General features: G+C 31.5%; 1 protein-coding gene across 1 annotated transcript in view; it reads left to right on the top strand.

Moving 5' to 3' along the window:
- SI (sucrase-isomaltase) overlaps positions 1 to 18,383 on the top strand; it is a 99,156-nt gene that overhangs the window by 68,641 nt on the left and 12,132 nt on the right. Inside the window, exons 34-40 of the mRNA XM_024763611.1 lie at positions 3,145 to 3,261; positions 4,535 to 4,622; positions 5,528 to 5,666; positions 12,237 to 12,370; positions 13,677 to 13,711; positions 13,799 to 13,915; positions 16,611 to 16,759. Of these exons, the coding sequence (XP_024619379.1) occupies positions 3,145 to 3,261; positions 4,535 to 4,622; positions 5,528 to 5,666; positions 12,237 to 12,370; positions 13,677 to 13,711; positions 13,799 to 13,915; positions 16,611 to 16,759 (779 nt within the window). The remainder of the gene's footprint in view (positions 1 to 3,144; positions 3,262 to 4,534; positions 4,623 to 5,527; positions 5,667 to 12,236; positions 12,371 to 13,676; positions 13,712 to 13,798; positions 13,916 to 16,610; positions 16,760 to 18,383) is intronic.

Genomic DNA, 18,383 nt, shown 5'->3' with positions numbered 1-18,383 from the left:
CAAAAAAAAAAAAAAAAAAAAAAAATGTGATGGCTTATTTTCTAATTCTCTATATCAGACCATATTAAATCAGATTTATTTATTTTTTAAAATACCAACATGTTTCAGTCACTCTATGAAGCAATTTTACATTTTATTGTATTTAATCCAAGGAACAATTTTTTTTTTTTAATTTTTTTTGTAGTAAGAATGCTTAACATGACACTTACTCTTAAAATTTTAAGTTTAAGATATAGCATCCTTCACCCTAAGGACAGTATTGTACAGCAGATCACTAGAACTTATTCATCTCATGTAACTGACACTTTATGACTATTGAATAGCAACTCCCAATTACCCCTGGAAACCCAGCCCCTGGCAACTACCATTCAACTCTCAGATTCTATGAGTTTGACTATTTTAGATACCTCATATAAGTGGAATTGTGCAGTATTTGTCTTTCTATAAATGGCTGATTTTACTCAGTTCAGCATAATGTCCTTAAAGTTTATTCATGTTGCCCCGTATTGGAGAAACTCCTTCTTTTTGAAGACTGAATAGAATTCCATTGTATATACCACATTTTCTTTATCAGTTCATCCATCAATGGACATTTAATTTATTTCAATATCTTCACTCTTGTAAATAATGCAGCAATAAATATAGGAGTTCAGATACCTCTTTGAGATCCTGATTTTAGGTCTTTTTGGATAAATGTCCCCAAATGGGAGTGCTGGATCATATGGTGGTTCTATTTTTAATTTTTGGAAGAATTTTAATACTGTTTTTCTCAGTGGCTGCACCACTTTTTTATTCCCACGAACAGTGTACAGGCATCCAGTTTCTCAACATCTTCACCAACACTTGTTTTCTCTGTTTTTTGGATAATAGACATCCCAACAGGTGTGAGGTGACATCTCACTGTGGTTTTGATTTGCATTTCCCTGATGACTAGTGATGTTGAACATCTTTTCATCTATCTGTTGGCCATTTGTACGTGTTCTTTAGAGAAATGTCTATTCAAATCTTTGCCCATTTTCTAAGTCGGTTATAGTGTTTTCTCTATTGGGTTGTAGATTACCTTTTCATTTTGTTGATTGTTTCTTATTCTGTGCAAAAACTTTTTAGCTTGATGTAGTCTCACTGGTCTATTTTTGGTTTTTTGCCTGTGCTTTTGGTGTCATACCCATAAAATCTTTGCCAAGACCATTGTCATGAAACTTTTCCCTTATGTTTTTTCCTAGAAGTTTTGCAGTTTCGGGTGTTACATTTAGGTCTTTAGTCCATTGTGGTTTGATTTTTGTCTATGGTATAAGATAAGGATCTGATTTCATTCTTTCACATGTGAATATCCAGTTTTCCCAGCACCATTCATTAAATAGACTATACTTTCCTCATTGTATATTCTTGGCACCCTTATCAAAGGTCAGTTGACTATAGTGTGGATTGATTTCTGGGCTCTTTATTCTGTGCCATTGGCCTATGTGTTTATTTTTATGCCAAGACCATACTTTTAATTACTGTAGCTTTGGAATATATTTTGAAATCAGGAAATGTGATGCCTTCAGCTTTGTTCTACTTACTCAAGATGATTTTGCCTATTCAAGGACTTTCATGGTTCCAAATACATTGTAGGATTGTTTTTTATATTTCTTGAAAAGATGCCATTGGGATTTTGACAGGAGTTGCATTGAATCTACAGATTGCTTTCAATACTATGGACATTTTAACAATATTAATTATTTCAGTTCATGAGCATGGGTTATCTTTCTATTTTTCTGTTTCTTCAATATCTTTCAGTAATGTTTTGCAGTTTTCAGCATACAGATCTTTCATCTCCTTAGTCAAGTTTATTCCTAAGTATTTTATTGTTGTTTGTTGCTACTGTAAATGAGATTATTTCCCTTTCAAACAGTTAATTTTAGTCTATAGAGATGTAACTGATTTTTGCATGTTGATTTTGTATCCTGCAACTTTCCTGAATGTATTTATTAATTCTAATAGTTGTGTGTGTGTGTGTGTGTGTGTGTGTGTGTTCTTTAGAGATTTCTATATATAAGATTACATCATCTATAAACAGGGACACTTTCACTTCTTCCTTTCTGATTAGGATGCTTTTTTTTCCCCCTTATTCATTTCTAGTTATTTGGGCTAGGATTTCCAGAACTATGTGGAATAGAAGTGGCAAGAGTGAGCATCCTTGCCTTATTTCTGATATGAACTAAAACTCTGAAAGATTTTTTCTAAATGAGTATATTAGCTGTGGGCATTTATTATAGAGACTTTATCATGTTGAAGTAATTTCTTTCTATTCCTAGTTTGTTGAGAGTTTTTATCATGAGAGTGTTGAATTTATCAAATAGAGTTTCTGCATTGCTTATTGGTATGACCATGTGATTTTTTTTTTTTTTCTTTTTTTGCGGTACGCGGGCCTTTCACTGTTGTGGCCTCTCCTGTTGCGGAACACAGGCTCCCGACGCGCAGGCTCAGCAGCCATGGCTTACGGGCCTAGCCGCTCCGCGGCACGTGGGATCTACCCAGACCGGGGCATGAACCCATGTCCCCTGCATCGGCAGGCGGACTCTCAACCACTGCACCACCAGGGAAGCCCTGACCATGTGATTTTTATCATTCATTCTGTTGATGTGCTGAATCACAATGATTGATTTTTGTATGTTAAATAATCCTTGCCTCACAGGAAAAAATCCCACTTATTCATGGTGTATGAGCCTTTTAATGTGCTGTTGAATGTGATTGCTAATATTTTGGTTGAGGATGTTTGCATCTCTACTCATCAGATATTGTTAGGTTGTCTGAAACTAGAAATGTGTCCATTTCTTCTAGGTTATCCAGTCTGTTGTATAATTATTTATCATGGCCTCTTACAATCCTTTCTATTTCTGTGACATCAACTGTAATTCTCATCTTCTCTTTTTTTCTTAGTCTAGCTAACAGTTTGTAAATTTTGTATATGCTGTCTATAAGAAACTCAGTTTAGATTTAAGGACACACATAGGCTTGAGTGGCTGGAGGAAAATCATACACATTCATTAAAGTTGAGATCAGGCTGCCTTCACTATCACTTGTGAATATGACAGATAAATGTGTGACTGACTGGTCTCTCTTATGACTTTCTATATGTGGCTCTAAATTTTGTTTTTACAGGGTTCCAGAGCTCATGTAGCTTTTCCAGATTTCTTCAGGAACTCCACAGCAGAGTGGTGGACAAGGGAAATTATAGATTTCTACAATAACCAGATGAAGTTTGATGGCTTGTGGATTGTAAGTAAACTTCAATTTATATTTTAAGTTATTTATTGTGTATTGATTATGCAAAATTCTTACTAGATTTTAATAATGTTAACAAAGTATTCTTTATGAAATTAGCTCACTCATTTTTTCCATAGAACTTTCTTATGCAAAAGACTGCTAAAATGCAGTTTTAACAATTCAGTTTAAGTATTTAGTTGCTTTTTCCTGAATATTAAAGTTGAATATTTTCAACTTGACCAAGAGACCAAAATAGTCTCTTTATATAATAATATATAAATGCTTATAAATATTTATTTTATTTTCATTCAATACAGATATGTCTCACACTCGACTGTCAGTCTTTGGTGTAAGAAGTCATAAACTCTTACAGATGTAGCAAAATCATCTTCTAAATAATATCCTAATTTTAACTTTAAAATGCTGGCAATAAGATTTTTAATATAATTTTGAGATAGCATAAAAAGAATTTACTTTATCACAAGTAAATATTTAATACAGGAGATATTTATGTAATACTTATCTAGATTTTTGGAGGTGACATTTCTACTCTGCTGATTTTTCAATATGTATGCATTAATTTACTTACTTTTTTAATTAAAGAAACTTATAGGGGTGCTGTTATGTACAAGCCTTGAGGATGTAAAGTTGTATAAAGATAGTTTTTTTTAATTATATAAAGTTATGTACTATAAGGGATTCCATTAAATATATCCCCAATAATTATATCTTGATCCAGAAAAGATAACCTTTTTATGGTGGAGGAATCACCTTTAAATAGCAACTAATTTATATATTTATATGATGGCCCGTTTATATATGGTTACTAAAATTCTGAAATGTGTACTCAATAGAGATACTCTGAAATTTTCTGTATTTGTAAACTATTATCTTGTGGTTTTAAAAACCACAAACCATTGTTTTAAAAAAACTGATACAAGGCTCCAAGGCAGAAATGGAGGGAAGGACATGGGGGAATATACACTATTATAATTTAATGTCTAGAAACATAGAAAACAATTCACTTTTATATAGATTTTATCTACAGAGAAAAATAGGACATTTTATGGTTTTCAAAAGGAGATGTGAATTGTAAAATGTTAAGAAAGACTGAGCTAAACTAAATTCTTTAGTATTGTTGAGATGCCTTATACTTTTGCTTTTTAGAATAGTAAAGTACTATTATTCAAATATCCTACTTTAATTTACTGGGTCTCTGAATTAGTTCTTTTAAGAAGATATGCCCTAAATTTGTTTTTTGTTTACTTTTCTTTCTCTTTTTAAGGATATGAATGAACCATCAAGCTTTGTAAATGGAACAACTACTAATCAATGCAGAAATACAGAGCTAAATTATCCACCTTATTTCCCAGGTACAATATTGCTGCTGTGCCTTGGCTGTTATCATGCTATTATTATTTATTAATCAGGTTTATATACCTTATGACATAGAGAACAGGATTCACATTTCCAATACTCACTACCCATCTACACACTGGACCACATCTCAACCCATTACCAATATAATCTAAATCATCTAACATTACTTCGAGAAGAAAACTCAAGAAACATGTTTTATCTATATGAATAGATTTCTAAATTTGAAGTTGTTACTTTGATTTTCTTAAGAATCTTCCCAGATGTGAGAATTGTAAATATTCTTTAAGATAAAAAATTAAAATCTTTTATAAAGATTTTTTAAAGTTTTTCTTTATTAGGAAAAAAGTGAAACAATGCTAACAACACTTCTTTGGTTGTCCCTGACCTAGGAGGGAAAAGTACAGCCTTTCAACATTCATCCTCATGCTCTTATGTAGGCAGTAAACTGCATAAACAGTTACATCTAAAGTGATGGCAAAGCTCTGAAAATTTGCATCTGAAACTGAGAAAATATGCCAGGGCCTTATGTTAGCAAATGGATTTTTTTTTAAAAATCTATTTAATCAGTATTTCTCATCTAAATGCATAAAATATAGTAGACTTTTCGGAGTACACTTACTTTTCAGGTTTTTATGAGTTCATGTTAATTAGTAACATTTTTATTATTGAATATAGTAAAATTGTGCACATATTTTCCAGTCACAACTGTAATTGCAATCACATTGCAGACCATTTTTTCATTTATAATTAGCATAAACAAAGTGCACAAATGGTTGAAAAATCAATATTTTCAAACAATGATTAATGTTTTGCCAAAATAATTTATAGTTACAATTTACATATTTCAATATAAGTTACTTTATAACATATTAATTTTTTTTTTATTAATTCTCCCCAGAACTCACAAAAAGAACTGATGGATTACATTTCAGAACCATGTGTATGGAAACTGAGCAGATTCTTAGTGATGGATCATCCGTTTTGCATTACGATGTTCACAATCTATATGGATGGTCACAAGCGAAACTTACTTATGAGTAAGCAATCTTCATAATCATCATTTCTGACTCTTATTTTTTAGATATTAAATTTAATGTTACCTCTTTTGAGTCCTTCCCTGCTGACCTTATCTTACTTGGTCCTTCATGGCACTTAGAATAATTGTCTCTTTCTCTGTATCTTTGTTTTAAATTTTTATCCAATTCCCAAAAGAACCCTGAACCATTTTATTTTGTTCCCCAGTATGCACCCAGCTTATAGTAGCAAAATGCTTAACAAATAGTCGGTGCTCAAAGAATAATTTTTAATGAATAATTGAGTAAATAATATATAGTTTGATGTCACTAATTAAAACATGAAATCTGACTAAATCTGCTATTTAAATCCATTATTAACAAATAAGAATAAATGTCAATGACCTTAAGCTTCTTAAACGTTAATATCCATATTAAACAAAATCTTATATGAGGCTAATGATGATGGAATACAGGCCATTCTTTGAGTATCAAGTCTTTATTAACACTGTGCAATAAAATGTTCTGCAATGATAGAAATGTTCTATAATTCTCTATTGTCCAATATGGTAGCCACTAGCCATATATGGTTGTTGAGCAATGTGGCTAGTGTGACTCAGGAATAGAATTTAAAATTTTACTTAATTTTCATAAATGTAGATTAAATAGCCCCACATGGCTAGTAGTCACTATATTACACAGTGCAGCTCTAGATCACTGGTTCTTAACTACACACTGTAATCAACTGGAGATTATTTTTTTAATTTTTATTTTATATTGGAGTATATTTGATTTACAATGTTATGTTAGTTTCAGGTGTAGAGCAAAGTGATTCAGTTATGTGTATACATATATATATTCTTTTTCAAATTCTTTTCCCATTTAGCTTGTTACAGAATATTGAGTAGAGTTACCTGTGCTATACAGCAGGTCCTTGATGGTTATCTATTTTAAATATAGTTCAAACTGAAGATTTTTTAATAAATGCTGATTTAATTAATCTGAACTATAGCATAAGTATCTGAATTTTTAAAAATCCCCCAGGTGGTTCTAATGAGTATCCAGGGTTGAAAACCATGGTTCTAATATATGACGGAAGTTGGAAAAAGAATGAAAAGCATTTTGGAGTAAAGGGTATGGGTAATATTTCCTCACTTAGTGAAACATGCTTATCTTATTTCTAGCACTAAATTCTTTTTCAACCTAGGATATGTGAATTATTTAAGATATTATTACGTGAATGAATGACTACAGGTTTGTTGACCAAATGCCAATGTAAGGGCACTAAGAACATAGAGAAAGACTAAGGAATGTCAGCAGGACAGGAATAAAGATGCAGAGAATGGACTAGAGGACATAGGGAAGGGGAAGGGCAAGCTGGAACAAAGTGAGAGAGTAGCATTGACATATATGCACTACCAAATGTACAATAGATAGCTAGTTGGAAGCAGCTGCATAGCACAGGGAGATCAGCTTGGTGCTTTGTGACCACCTAAAGAGGTGGGATACAGAGGGTGGGAAGGAGACGCAAGAGGGAGGGGATATGGGGATATATGTATGCATATAGCTGATTCACTTTGTTATACAGCGGAAACTAACACAACATTGTAAAGCAATTTTACTCCAAAAAAGATGTTAAAAAAAAAAAAAGAGTAAACAAACTGACAAAAAAACAAAATCTGTGTAATGTGATAGATACTACAATAGTGTTATGAGAAACAAGGAGAGTGCTCAGCTAACTCTATCAGGAAAGTAGAAGTGACATCAAAAGAAAAGTTATCATTTGAACTGATCTTGAAGAAAAAAAAGAAATATGCTGGGGAGTAAAGGAAGGAAACTACATTTCACCAAGGCAAAGAAAGTAAATAAAATTTGTCATAAGCTATTTCTAGGATATCTATGGCCACCTAAACCATAATAAGTGCATTATAGCTTCTACAATTGGGATCTCTGGACAAGAATCATGGATTTGCTCTTTGTCGATCTGTGACAAGGATATGGTTGGCACACTTCTAGGATTTAATGAAGGTGTAGTATGTTACTAGACAATGCCAATGAATTTAAAATCTCCATGGAAAGAGGAATAATAATCAATTAAAATATATTTGGCTAAGTGGAAATAAAACAATGCTGGTTCCTGGGAAATAAGGGTCTGAGGTGGGGATGAATTTCCTTGTCTTGTGCTAGAATTTTGTGTTGTTTGACAATAACATCAAAATAGAGGCTCTTCAAGATTATAAATTCTATTATGCAGTAATTCAAAGTTGTGTATAAAGAGAAACTACTTTGGAGAAACACTGACAATGTCAACTTGAAAAAATTCATAAAAAATATTTTGTAATATAAAAAAAAGAGTAAACAAACTGGTCTTCAGTAATGCCTTTTTATTGGGACAAATGCTTCTTTAGTTAACCCTACTGGAGCATAATATTGCAGCACAATTATCCTCAGCTAACCTCACTTTACCATAAAGCTATAGATATTAAACATAACAAAAATATTGAGAAGTGAGTGATGAACTCTTTGGCAAAACTTATGCATCTTGAGATGAAAGTATGTACTTTAAGGAAAATTGGAAGAAAATATTTTTTTCATAGAGGGAAGTAAATTGAACTTCTGGAGCACATTACAGAATCTAGCATGGTTCCTGACACACTGTAGGATGTTTAGTAAATGTAAGTGAATCAATTTTTATCTCACCACAACTATCAAAATTATATAAGTAAATTCAAGGCAAAAGTAGGTAAATTTCTAAATAGTTGATATACAAAGGTGTTTAGAGATGTTTAAGACCCATTTTTAACTCTTAAATAACATTATGAAGAAGATATCAGTACAATCTTCTAAAGAACATCCCTTTAATAATGTTAATTTTGCTCCTGTCCATAAAAATTTTCAGTAAAATTTAACCACATTTGTTGTTTAAGTTAAACAGATTAATAAATTTTAAATGTTGAGTTAGAAAGCCCAATTTATGCATAGCTATAGACTTTTTATATCTTTTAAATACTTTCTTACTATTTATTTTTTTCAGTTATATGAGAAAAAAAAATTGTTGAACTCTCCTTCAGATATTTTAGAGATTAAATATAGTCATTATACGTTTAAGACCTTAACAAATGTAAAAGGATGCTATAAATAAATAATGTTTAAGCAAATAATGGAGAGTAAAGACTTTTTATCATTTGAGAAAACTGAAAGGATTAAGAGTGTAATTTATTTCTTAAGTTACTCAGACTGTACCATTTTATTGTTCCTTTCTGTGACTCATTTTCTGTTTTCAAAATTGGCACACATTTGACATTCACCTAGTTCTTGTTATTGTGCTCTTCACTTAACATGAAACAAACAACCGAAACAAGGAAAGAACAGAATGAGTGGATGCAGAAATAGGAGGTAAATAATCAGCTTGAAAGACTGCAAACAGTTTCATAGAAAAAACCTTGGAGATCAGTGGCAGATGAAGAAGTTTCATGTATAAATCCCATACAAAAAGTTTTCAGTCTTCAATTGATCTTTGTCTTATTTAAAATTCAATATTGTACTGAAATAAAGCCTATGCTTCAGATATAGGGATAAATATATTTTTAAAATTTCAAATTGTGTGTTTAAATCTCAGATAATTATCCAAGGATTATACAGCTATATATTCTATACTTTCATCTTCAACAATACCTTGAATGACTTTTGAGAGTACTACATATTTTTCATTAGAGAGAACATAGAAAAATCAAAATCTTTGACTCCCTTTGGAAGTTCAGGTTGTGTTAAGTATATAATTTTTAAGTAAATGCCCAAGATTTTTGTAATCTTAATTTAGAATGAAATAAAAATGCTAATAAATATAAGTTCTTTTCTCAGATATTCCTAGAGACTGGGTTATTTAGCAACTTGGAAAATTATGTTGCTTTTCAATGTTTAGTGAATCTAACCTGAAAAATAAGAGGGACTTTTTTTGGGGGAGAATTGTGTACTATAGGAAGTGACCTCTTCTTGAAATTTTTTTTAACAAAAAATAAGACCAGTATAGATTAAAAAAAGAAAAACACTATACAGGTCATATATAATTTGGAAGTTTTCTTGGTTATAGCTGTAACTTTCTCTTAATTAACTGTTAGTAACTTGAAAAAATATGGAATATGTGTCTCTTAGATATTACTTTCTGATTACTATGGCTGAGTTGAACATTGATATAGCTGGTATCAATGTTTAAAAAAGGTTGAGATCTGAATCCATAAAACCATTTCCATGGTTTAGACTTTCACATTCTTCTCACTAAAGAAATCTCAAATTTAAGATTTACTTATACACTCAGAAACAATGGAAATATTTCAGCTTATAAAAATTGTTATCCAACTCTAAAACTAAAACTGAAATTACATTTTCTGATCTAATGGTGAGTCTCTTTGAGTTGTGAAACTGGCAAGTTACTATTTCTAATGGATAGTAAATATATAATACTAAATTTTTTGCTTTCTAAAAATATAATTCAAAAAAAGTCTTTAGTTTTCAAAGAGATTTTTAAAATAAACATTGAGAGAAACAATCCTGTATAACTTTCTCTTCTTTGAGCATTACTGGTCAGTATTCTAAAATAATTTAATATCACCCAGTCAGAGACAGCAGTATTGGGGGTATATTTACCAAATGATTTCATCAGTAATTAAAAACAGTAGTCAACTTAATCATTTTGAAATTATTATCTTTAGAAACCATGACAAAAATAATGATATTTATTTATTGTTAGGGTTTTAAACTATTTAATTTTTTTTTTCAGTTCAATATTCTCCTTTCACATAACCCACATTTGTAATCTACATGTACAGTTTTCTAAAAATCATTGTTTTCCTTTAGGAGGACTTTTTTTCCCAATAACATAAGATATTTTTATAACTTTTCTAATACTTTTCAAAAACTGCTCATGCAGACAATTATAAACATGTAATAAAAATGTTTCTGTAACACAATATTGAAATTCTTTTTATAAGCTAAATTTTCCAAATCAACTTGTAACAGAGAACAAACTGTATTATGGTTGAAAAGTGTTTCTTAAAATTAAATTAAGTTCATTGTGATTAACCATCTGTAAAGTTGGAGCATGGTGGAAATGTCTACAAAATATTTATAGCTATGTAATTTTAAATTACAGTTTTAGTGGTGGCAAGTGATTTCCCAAATAAGAAATATTCTGTGAAGGGTTACAAAGGAGATTTTTCTAATGCAAGAGGTTAAATTTCCCTTAAGAGAAAATTGTTATGAAAATCTTTTATGCAGAATTCTTCTCAATCAGAAATCTAAAAAGGCATATATTTGGTTATTAACTTTTTGCAAAAGTAAGGCAGAAAAAAAGAACCTTCAAGAATATGTATTTCTTGTATGTGGAAACATTAAAGATTTGGGACAACTCTATCCTTGTAAATAATTTTTATATCAATTAAATAAAATGAATTTTCTTTACCAATTAACTAAACTTAAGATATAAGTTTCCATGAAGATTTCTAAACTGATCATCAGTTCTTCCATTCCCTATATAAATATACATTCATTTCTTGTTAAATGCAAATACGTGTGACATATGTTAAATATATTACTGATTCTCAATTGACTAGATCCTTTATATTTGTTATAAAAAATAAAGCAGTGAAGATGGTTTTCTTATATGATTTTTTTAAAGAGAGACATACAAGTAGGAAATTTTAAGTTAGCAAATACAATATTGTTTATACTATCAACAGATGGTTCAATATATCATCATATATCTGTTTAAAATATTTTCAGTTTCCTGTAATTTTGAGGTATTCATGAATTCAAAAGTTTCTTAAGCTACTATTATACGTATTAGGTGTAAGGAATATAAAGAAGATTAAGTCAGTCCTTAACGTCAAGAATCTCAAGGTGTCATTTAAGAAGCTTTATGTATAAACAAATCAGTACAATTACTGTGGTCCATCTTTAACAAGGAAATGATTAGATACAGTTTATAACATGGTAATGGGTTATAAATCTGCCTAATTAAGTATTTGAAATATTTCCCCCTAATATAGTTCTCTGATCCTTGTTCATATACAAATTATTTTAAGTAATATAAAAATAAACATTTTCTTTCCAATTAATATATATATGTGAATACTCCCTAAAACAGGGAGTATTATAGCAAATATTCTCTGCAGAGTAATATGAAGATTAAATGTTGACAAGTTATAGATAAGAAGGGTTGGAGCAATTAATGGAGCCTAAATCTTTATAAGAGAACACATTTAAGTAGAATAAAATGTGTTCATTCAAAAACTTTCAATATAATTAGTTGATTTGATAATATCAATAGTTGACTTATATTCACTGAACCAATAAATAAAGGGCCACTTAGACATGTCACTCTGGAAAATGTTGGAAGGAAAAAAGATGTCCTTCATGCTTGTAAGGATTTTATAGTATAATGAGCAAAGACTCACTTATAAAGAGCTAGTCGTAATAAGAGACAGCATAGACACCATAAATCGGATAGTTTTTTTCTTTAATGAAGTGGTCCTAAGTAGAAATATCCAAAGAAAATACCTCATATAAAAACTCATAGATCCTCTCCATCTATATTAGTGCATTGCAGAAGGCAACTGGCAAAAGAGGAATTGTTATTTCTCGTTCCACATATCCTACGGCTGGAAGATGGGTAGGACACTGGCTTGGAGACAGCTATGCAAAATGGGACAATTTGGACAAATCTATCATTGGTATGTGAAAGTCACCATCTTTATCATTATTCTTTTAAATCTTCTATTAGGTATTCACTTTTGCTAGTTCATATACTTTGTAAGTCCTCCTCTGAAATGTGCTTTTGGCATCGTGTTTTATGACAAACAGCATAATGAAAAGGCAATGGGCCAGAAAGCAGGATCTAGTTTATTTTGAGAAAATAATTTCATCCCTTTTGGTCTCAGTTTCCTTTTATGAAAGGGCAAGATATGGGAAGGATAACATATAGAGCTAAGAATAGAAATGCTTAGAAATTCTAGATTCTAGGGAATAAGAATCACTCATAGATGCTAAAGTATGAAACATCTCAAACCAAATTTTGAAAGTTTTCTAACAATAGTTGGATAAAGAGTAAATGAAATATTATTTTAAAGAGAATATTTTTCTGTTTCATATCTAGACATAAAAATTCTTTACTATTTATATTAGGATTCAAGGAAAACAATCAATGTTTAGAGATATTCCTTTAAAAGAAGACCTGGGAATTCACATGCTTTCTATTTTATTAAAATGATCATTCCTCAGGAGATTTTTAGCTAATAAGGATAATTCAATTTGTTTCATATAATGAGACCTATGGTTAAATAATTACAGAGACAGCATTTTATTTTAAAAATAAAACCAAGGAAGACTTCCCTGGTGGTGCAGTGGTTAAGAATCCGCCTGCCAATGCAGGGAACACGGGTTTGAGCCCTGGCCCGGGAAGATCCCAGATGACACGGAGCAACTAAGCCTGTGCTCCATAACTACTGAGCCTGCACTCTAGAGCCCACGAGCCACAACTACTGAAACCCGAGTGCCTAGAGCCCGTGCTCCACAACAAGAGAAGCCACTGCAATGAGAAGACCACACACCACAAGGAACAGTAGCCCCTGCTCGCCGCAGCTAGAGAAAGCCTGCGCGCAGCAACGAAGACCCAATGCAGCCATAAATAAAAAATAAATAAATAAATAAATTTATTTTTAAAAAAAGGAACCACTAACACTTTCTTCTCATACTATAATGTGTTCGTAACTGTTTCGTGATCTAAATGTGTCATCTTGAAAGTGTCAAGGAGGCATTATTAGAGTGTCTTATTTTTATAAATGTCATTAACATTGTAAAGTAAAAAATACATAAATTTCATGGGAAGAAATGATAGAAAAGTATATTAATAATCTGAAAAATATTTCATTGAATTAGAGGTCAGTATTAGAAATAGAACATCTTCATAAATAGAAAAAAAAACAGATGTCAAAATATATGAAATAGTGGCCTTCTATAATTTTTTCCTAATTTTTTTAGGTATGATGGAATTTAGTTTGTTTGGAATGTCATATGTAAGTAGCTCTATTCCTTTTATCTTCATCACTTGTTAATATTAAGAAACAAACTATTAAAATTAATTAAATATAACTGTATTTTAGACTGGAGCAGATATCTGTGGTTTCTTCAACAATTCAGAATATCAGCTCTGTGCCCGCTGGATGCAACTTGGAGCATTTTATCCAAATGCAAGAAATCACAACACTGCATTTAATGGAGTATGTAATTACTGCATTTACTCTCATTCCTTTGCCCCACTAACCTTAAACGTTTTTGAATAGAATTCACCCTTCCTGGCTGATTTCCAGATGAATCTTTTGAATCTCTTTACATTTACTGATGGCATCTGAGCCCATCACTCTGAGAAGTTTCTGACTTGGGTTTTCTTTATACTTTGGGGTTCAAGACTTGGTTAGCTGGCATACTTACTGCTGTTCTATATAATTTTGAATTAGCCAGAAAAAAAATTCCTTCTGGAAATTATTCCAAACCTGGACAGAATGATAAAAAAAAATCAGTTTCAAACTAAATAATTAGAAAAGTCATTTAAAATCAATGCACAAAATGGGCAGATTTAAAAAGCAAATGTTTTGGGCTTCCCTGGTGGCGCAGTGGTTGAGAGTCCGCCTGCCGATGCAGGGGACACAGGTTCGTTCCCTGGTCTGGGAAGATCCCACATGCCGCGGAGCGGCTGGGCCCGTGAGCCATGGCCACTGAGCCTGCGCGTCCGGAGCCTGTGCTCCGCAACGGGAGGGGCCACAACAGCGAGAGGCCCGCGTACCGCAAAAAAAAAAAAAAAAAAAAAAAAAAAAAGCAAATGTTTTAAAAATGAGTTGAGAAACAGAAAAAAATAAAAGGAAAAGGGAATCATGAAAACTAATTTCTGAGTGGTGACACTATTTACTTTACTATATACTTTACTAAACTGGAAGAACTTTTGGAGACAATAATAAAAATTATGAAAAAGTATAAACAATTGCAAGCAATATATAAGTAAGTGCTAAATTTTGTTATACTTTCAGTGAAGACATATAGAAGAAAGATAAATTATCAAAATGCACCTCATGGAAGAATTGTAGACAGAGCTGGTCTTTTAAGGATGGGTTCCAGCCATAGTAACCAAATGGTAGAGCTCAACATGAGTTTTGAATTCTTCATGTCATCCTGGGAAATTTTTTGTCAGAATAGAAGGGAGAATTTATATTAGAAAATGAAAAATAAAAATGAAAATCTATACAAAGTTAGAAGGCATATGGGACCACATTTTGGAAAAATTTGAAAGTTGGGCAATAGAGACAACTTGATGGGATAGGAATATTTTAGCAGGAAAACTTTATGTCAGTAATGAAATTCAGAAAGCTGTATTGTTGGGAGAGTGAGGCATGAATCAATAAAATCCTGAACAGGGATTCATTCAACAAGAATTCATTGAAAATCTATTATTTAATATTTACAAAATCCCTGCCCTAATACTTTATATAATGCAGGAATGATAGAGATAACAGATAATAGACAATTTTATATATATATATATATATATATATATATATATAACAGCAGGTACAAATAAATCATATGAGGGAAAACTAGAGTAAGCTAAAATGATAGAGATTTGTGGGTGTTCTGGTTTAGAAGGGATGCTCAAGGTGGTCCTCTTGGATGAAGTGACATTAGCATTAGAGCAGAGACTTGAGTTGAGGAAAGCAACAAATTTACATATATGGGGGAGAATTCCAGTTCTGGGGAACAAGTGAAAGACTCCAAGATGTGAATGTGGCTGGAGCTTTTGAGAAGATGAAATGGGAGAGGGAAAGACTGACGAAGTACTTCTGAATAAAAATCTACAGAACTCAACTTAAGTTTAATTAGGAGATAATATAATTGAATTTAGGAATGTATGGTTTAGAATTAAATGCTTGTGTTTTATCATGTTAAAACTGAAATAACATCAACAAAGTTAGTATGCAACAGATATGATCTTTGCCTTTTCTAACTTGACTTTGAATCTAGTAACAGTAGGATCATATTGATATATAGCTTAATATTTCTTGGACCATTGCACTTTCAAGGTTTTGCCTATTCTAACACTACATGTACCAGTGAGAGCAATGGGTCATCATTCAAACGTTCTTACTACTTAAATCTAGAAAAGTTGGAAGCTTCATAGATATGATACAACTCTTAAGGGCTCTGCTCCTATTGATAACAACAAGAAAACATTGCAAGTGTTGCCCCCTGGAGTTATGTAGCAGCCTTGTTTTTTCCCTTGGTATAAACTAGAATGTAAAGTACTAATCACTCTCCTTATTATTTATTTTAGCCAGTAAGTGCAATAACATTTTTTAGAAGCTTTTATCTTTCCAGTGTCAATTTTAGTCTTTTTACCTGGAGAGTATATTCCAGAGCAGACATGGGCATGTTCTTTTTTCTTGTCCAACATTAATTAGATCCCCTCTTCCTCCTATACTATTAATTCTTTAGTACCATAACTTATTCATTTCTCATGAGAACACACAATGTGCAGGGTCACCATGATGGGCTCTGCGTGTCTGTTTATTTCAATGCACTTATATATAGCATTCTGTTTCTCTCCTAGACTTTTCACCCTACACTGAGCATCACCACAGTTGACAATGTGTTTGTCACTTATTCAAATGTGAACTGCTCTTTACATATGTTCACCTAAATGAAATCAAACCATGGACTTAATTTGCATTTTCTTATTAAAATATTAGTTATGCTTTCTCTTTCCACTGTATGAGATAGAAATAACTACTCCATAAGGTTTTTGTGATGTAGCACATGACAGTGAATTAAATTATGCCTTATTTTTTATTCTTCAAATATGTATTTGAAAATTATGATTTAAACAAGGACAACAGCTTATGACACTTTCATTTTGCTTTGTTTCAGAGACAAGATCCTGTTTCCTGGAATGCAACTTTTTCTGAAATGTCAAGGAATATTCTAAATATTAGATACACTTTATTGCCCTATTTCTATACACAGATGCATGAAATTCATGCTCATGGTGGCACTGTTATCAGACCCCTTTTGCATGAGTAAGCACAATTTTTTTTGCCTATCACAGAGAGAGAGAGCTTTCATTTAATTTACTCAGTAATCAGTTATACTGCCATATAAAACATTTTAAATTGAAAGCTTTTTCATTGTTATTTAAGTGTACCTTTTGGGTTAATAAGCATTTACATAAATAAATCTACTAATAAACAGACTAATATATGCCATTAAAATGAAACACAATCAGTTTTTAAAAAGTAATAATTCTTAGGAATAACTATTGTATACCAGGTATTGTTTGAGAAAATTTACATACCTTATTACATTGAGTGTTTTCAAAAGGTCTTGGAAATAAGTAATATTATCTCTAAATTATGGTTGACTTAATTGAAGTTTACAGCAGTTAAGTAAATCCACCATATTCAAATGCCTGACTAAGAAGACCATCCATCTCCTCCTAGAGGTGTTCTAATTGGGTACCCTAGAGCAGTTCTACCATTCTCTGTGACAATTGTTTTGGATTTACTCCTTGAAGCTCAAACTGATATATGACCAAATATTGAAATTCTATTCTATGGAGTAAAGTTGCAAAAATTTTAGCCTGTTCTATTTTTAAGGCAAATACAAGCAATTTCTTATGGATGTTACAAAAAAAAACCCACACACATTCAACCATAAATACAAAAAAACCCTTGAAATAATCATGATATACTTAGCTTCTTGTGTGCCCTGTATTACCAGAGTAATTGATTGGGGTGATTTGTTAGATTTCACTATTGATAAATCAGTAAAAAATAAACAGCGAATATTTACTCAAATTAAACAGTAGTAGCCAAGATAAAATTACCAAAATAATAAGTAGATCAATATGCCTTCTGTTCTAATAATAAAATATCCAACTTTCCAAAAAAAAGGAAAAAAAATACTTCCTAGATTCAAATTATCCTCTAGTAATTTATTACTGTAATCCCTTCTTTATTTCTGGTAACATTTTATTAAACTCTTTCCTCTTTTATTTCTAGAATTTTCCTCTTTGTCTTCTCCCTATTAACTTTCCAGAAGAGCTGGAGTATCAGCACTGGTCTGAGTCCCCAGCCAGAAACATTATTATTAACTATGCAGACTCTTGTCCTGCTGAGAACTTCTGGGTTTTTGTTCCCATGGGAAATACATAGAGGAAAAACCCAGCAGTCCAATTTAGCATTAATCTCAGTTTAGAGTAAAACAAAACACAAACAAAAGAACAAAAATAAAAAATGTATACTTCCATTTCAATTAAAGAAAAAATGTGGACATTTAATAGTGGCAATTCTCAAACTATAAAAAGCAGATTTTGTTTTTCAGCCATTTATATTTCAAACTCAGAAACATATTAACAAATGGAAGAACCTTTAAGGATTTATAAATTCACTATTCAGTGAGCTTAATTTACATAGGATGTGCAAACTCTCTTTAAAGTTACCAAATTAAGATTCTTATAACACACTTGTCTCACACTTTTCTTCCAGAGTGTTTATAATTCTTGCTTCCTGGTTTGTTGATCTTCTACTAAACACAGTTAATATTTGAATTTATGTGAGTTCTCTTCAAAGGAGGTTTCTCACTTGGTCTTACACATCCATGGCAACTCTGTGCTTTGTTGGAAGGTTTAGTCATGGTCTAGAT

This window comes from Neophocaena asiaeorientalis, unplaced genomic scaffold, assembly GCF_003031525.2.
Source record: "Neophocaena asiaeorientalis asiaeorientalis breed wild unplaced genomic scaffold, Neophocaena_asiaeorientalis_V1.1 scaffold395, whole genome shotgun sequence".
NCBI lineage: Eukaryota > Metazoa > Chordata > Mammalia > Artiodactyla > Phocoenidae > Neophocaena > Neophocaena asiaeorientalis.
The sequence above is the reverse complement of the archived record's forward strand: the minus strand, read 5'-3'. Positions and strand labels throughout refer to the sequence as shown.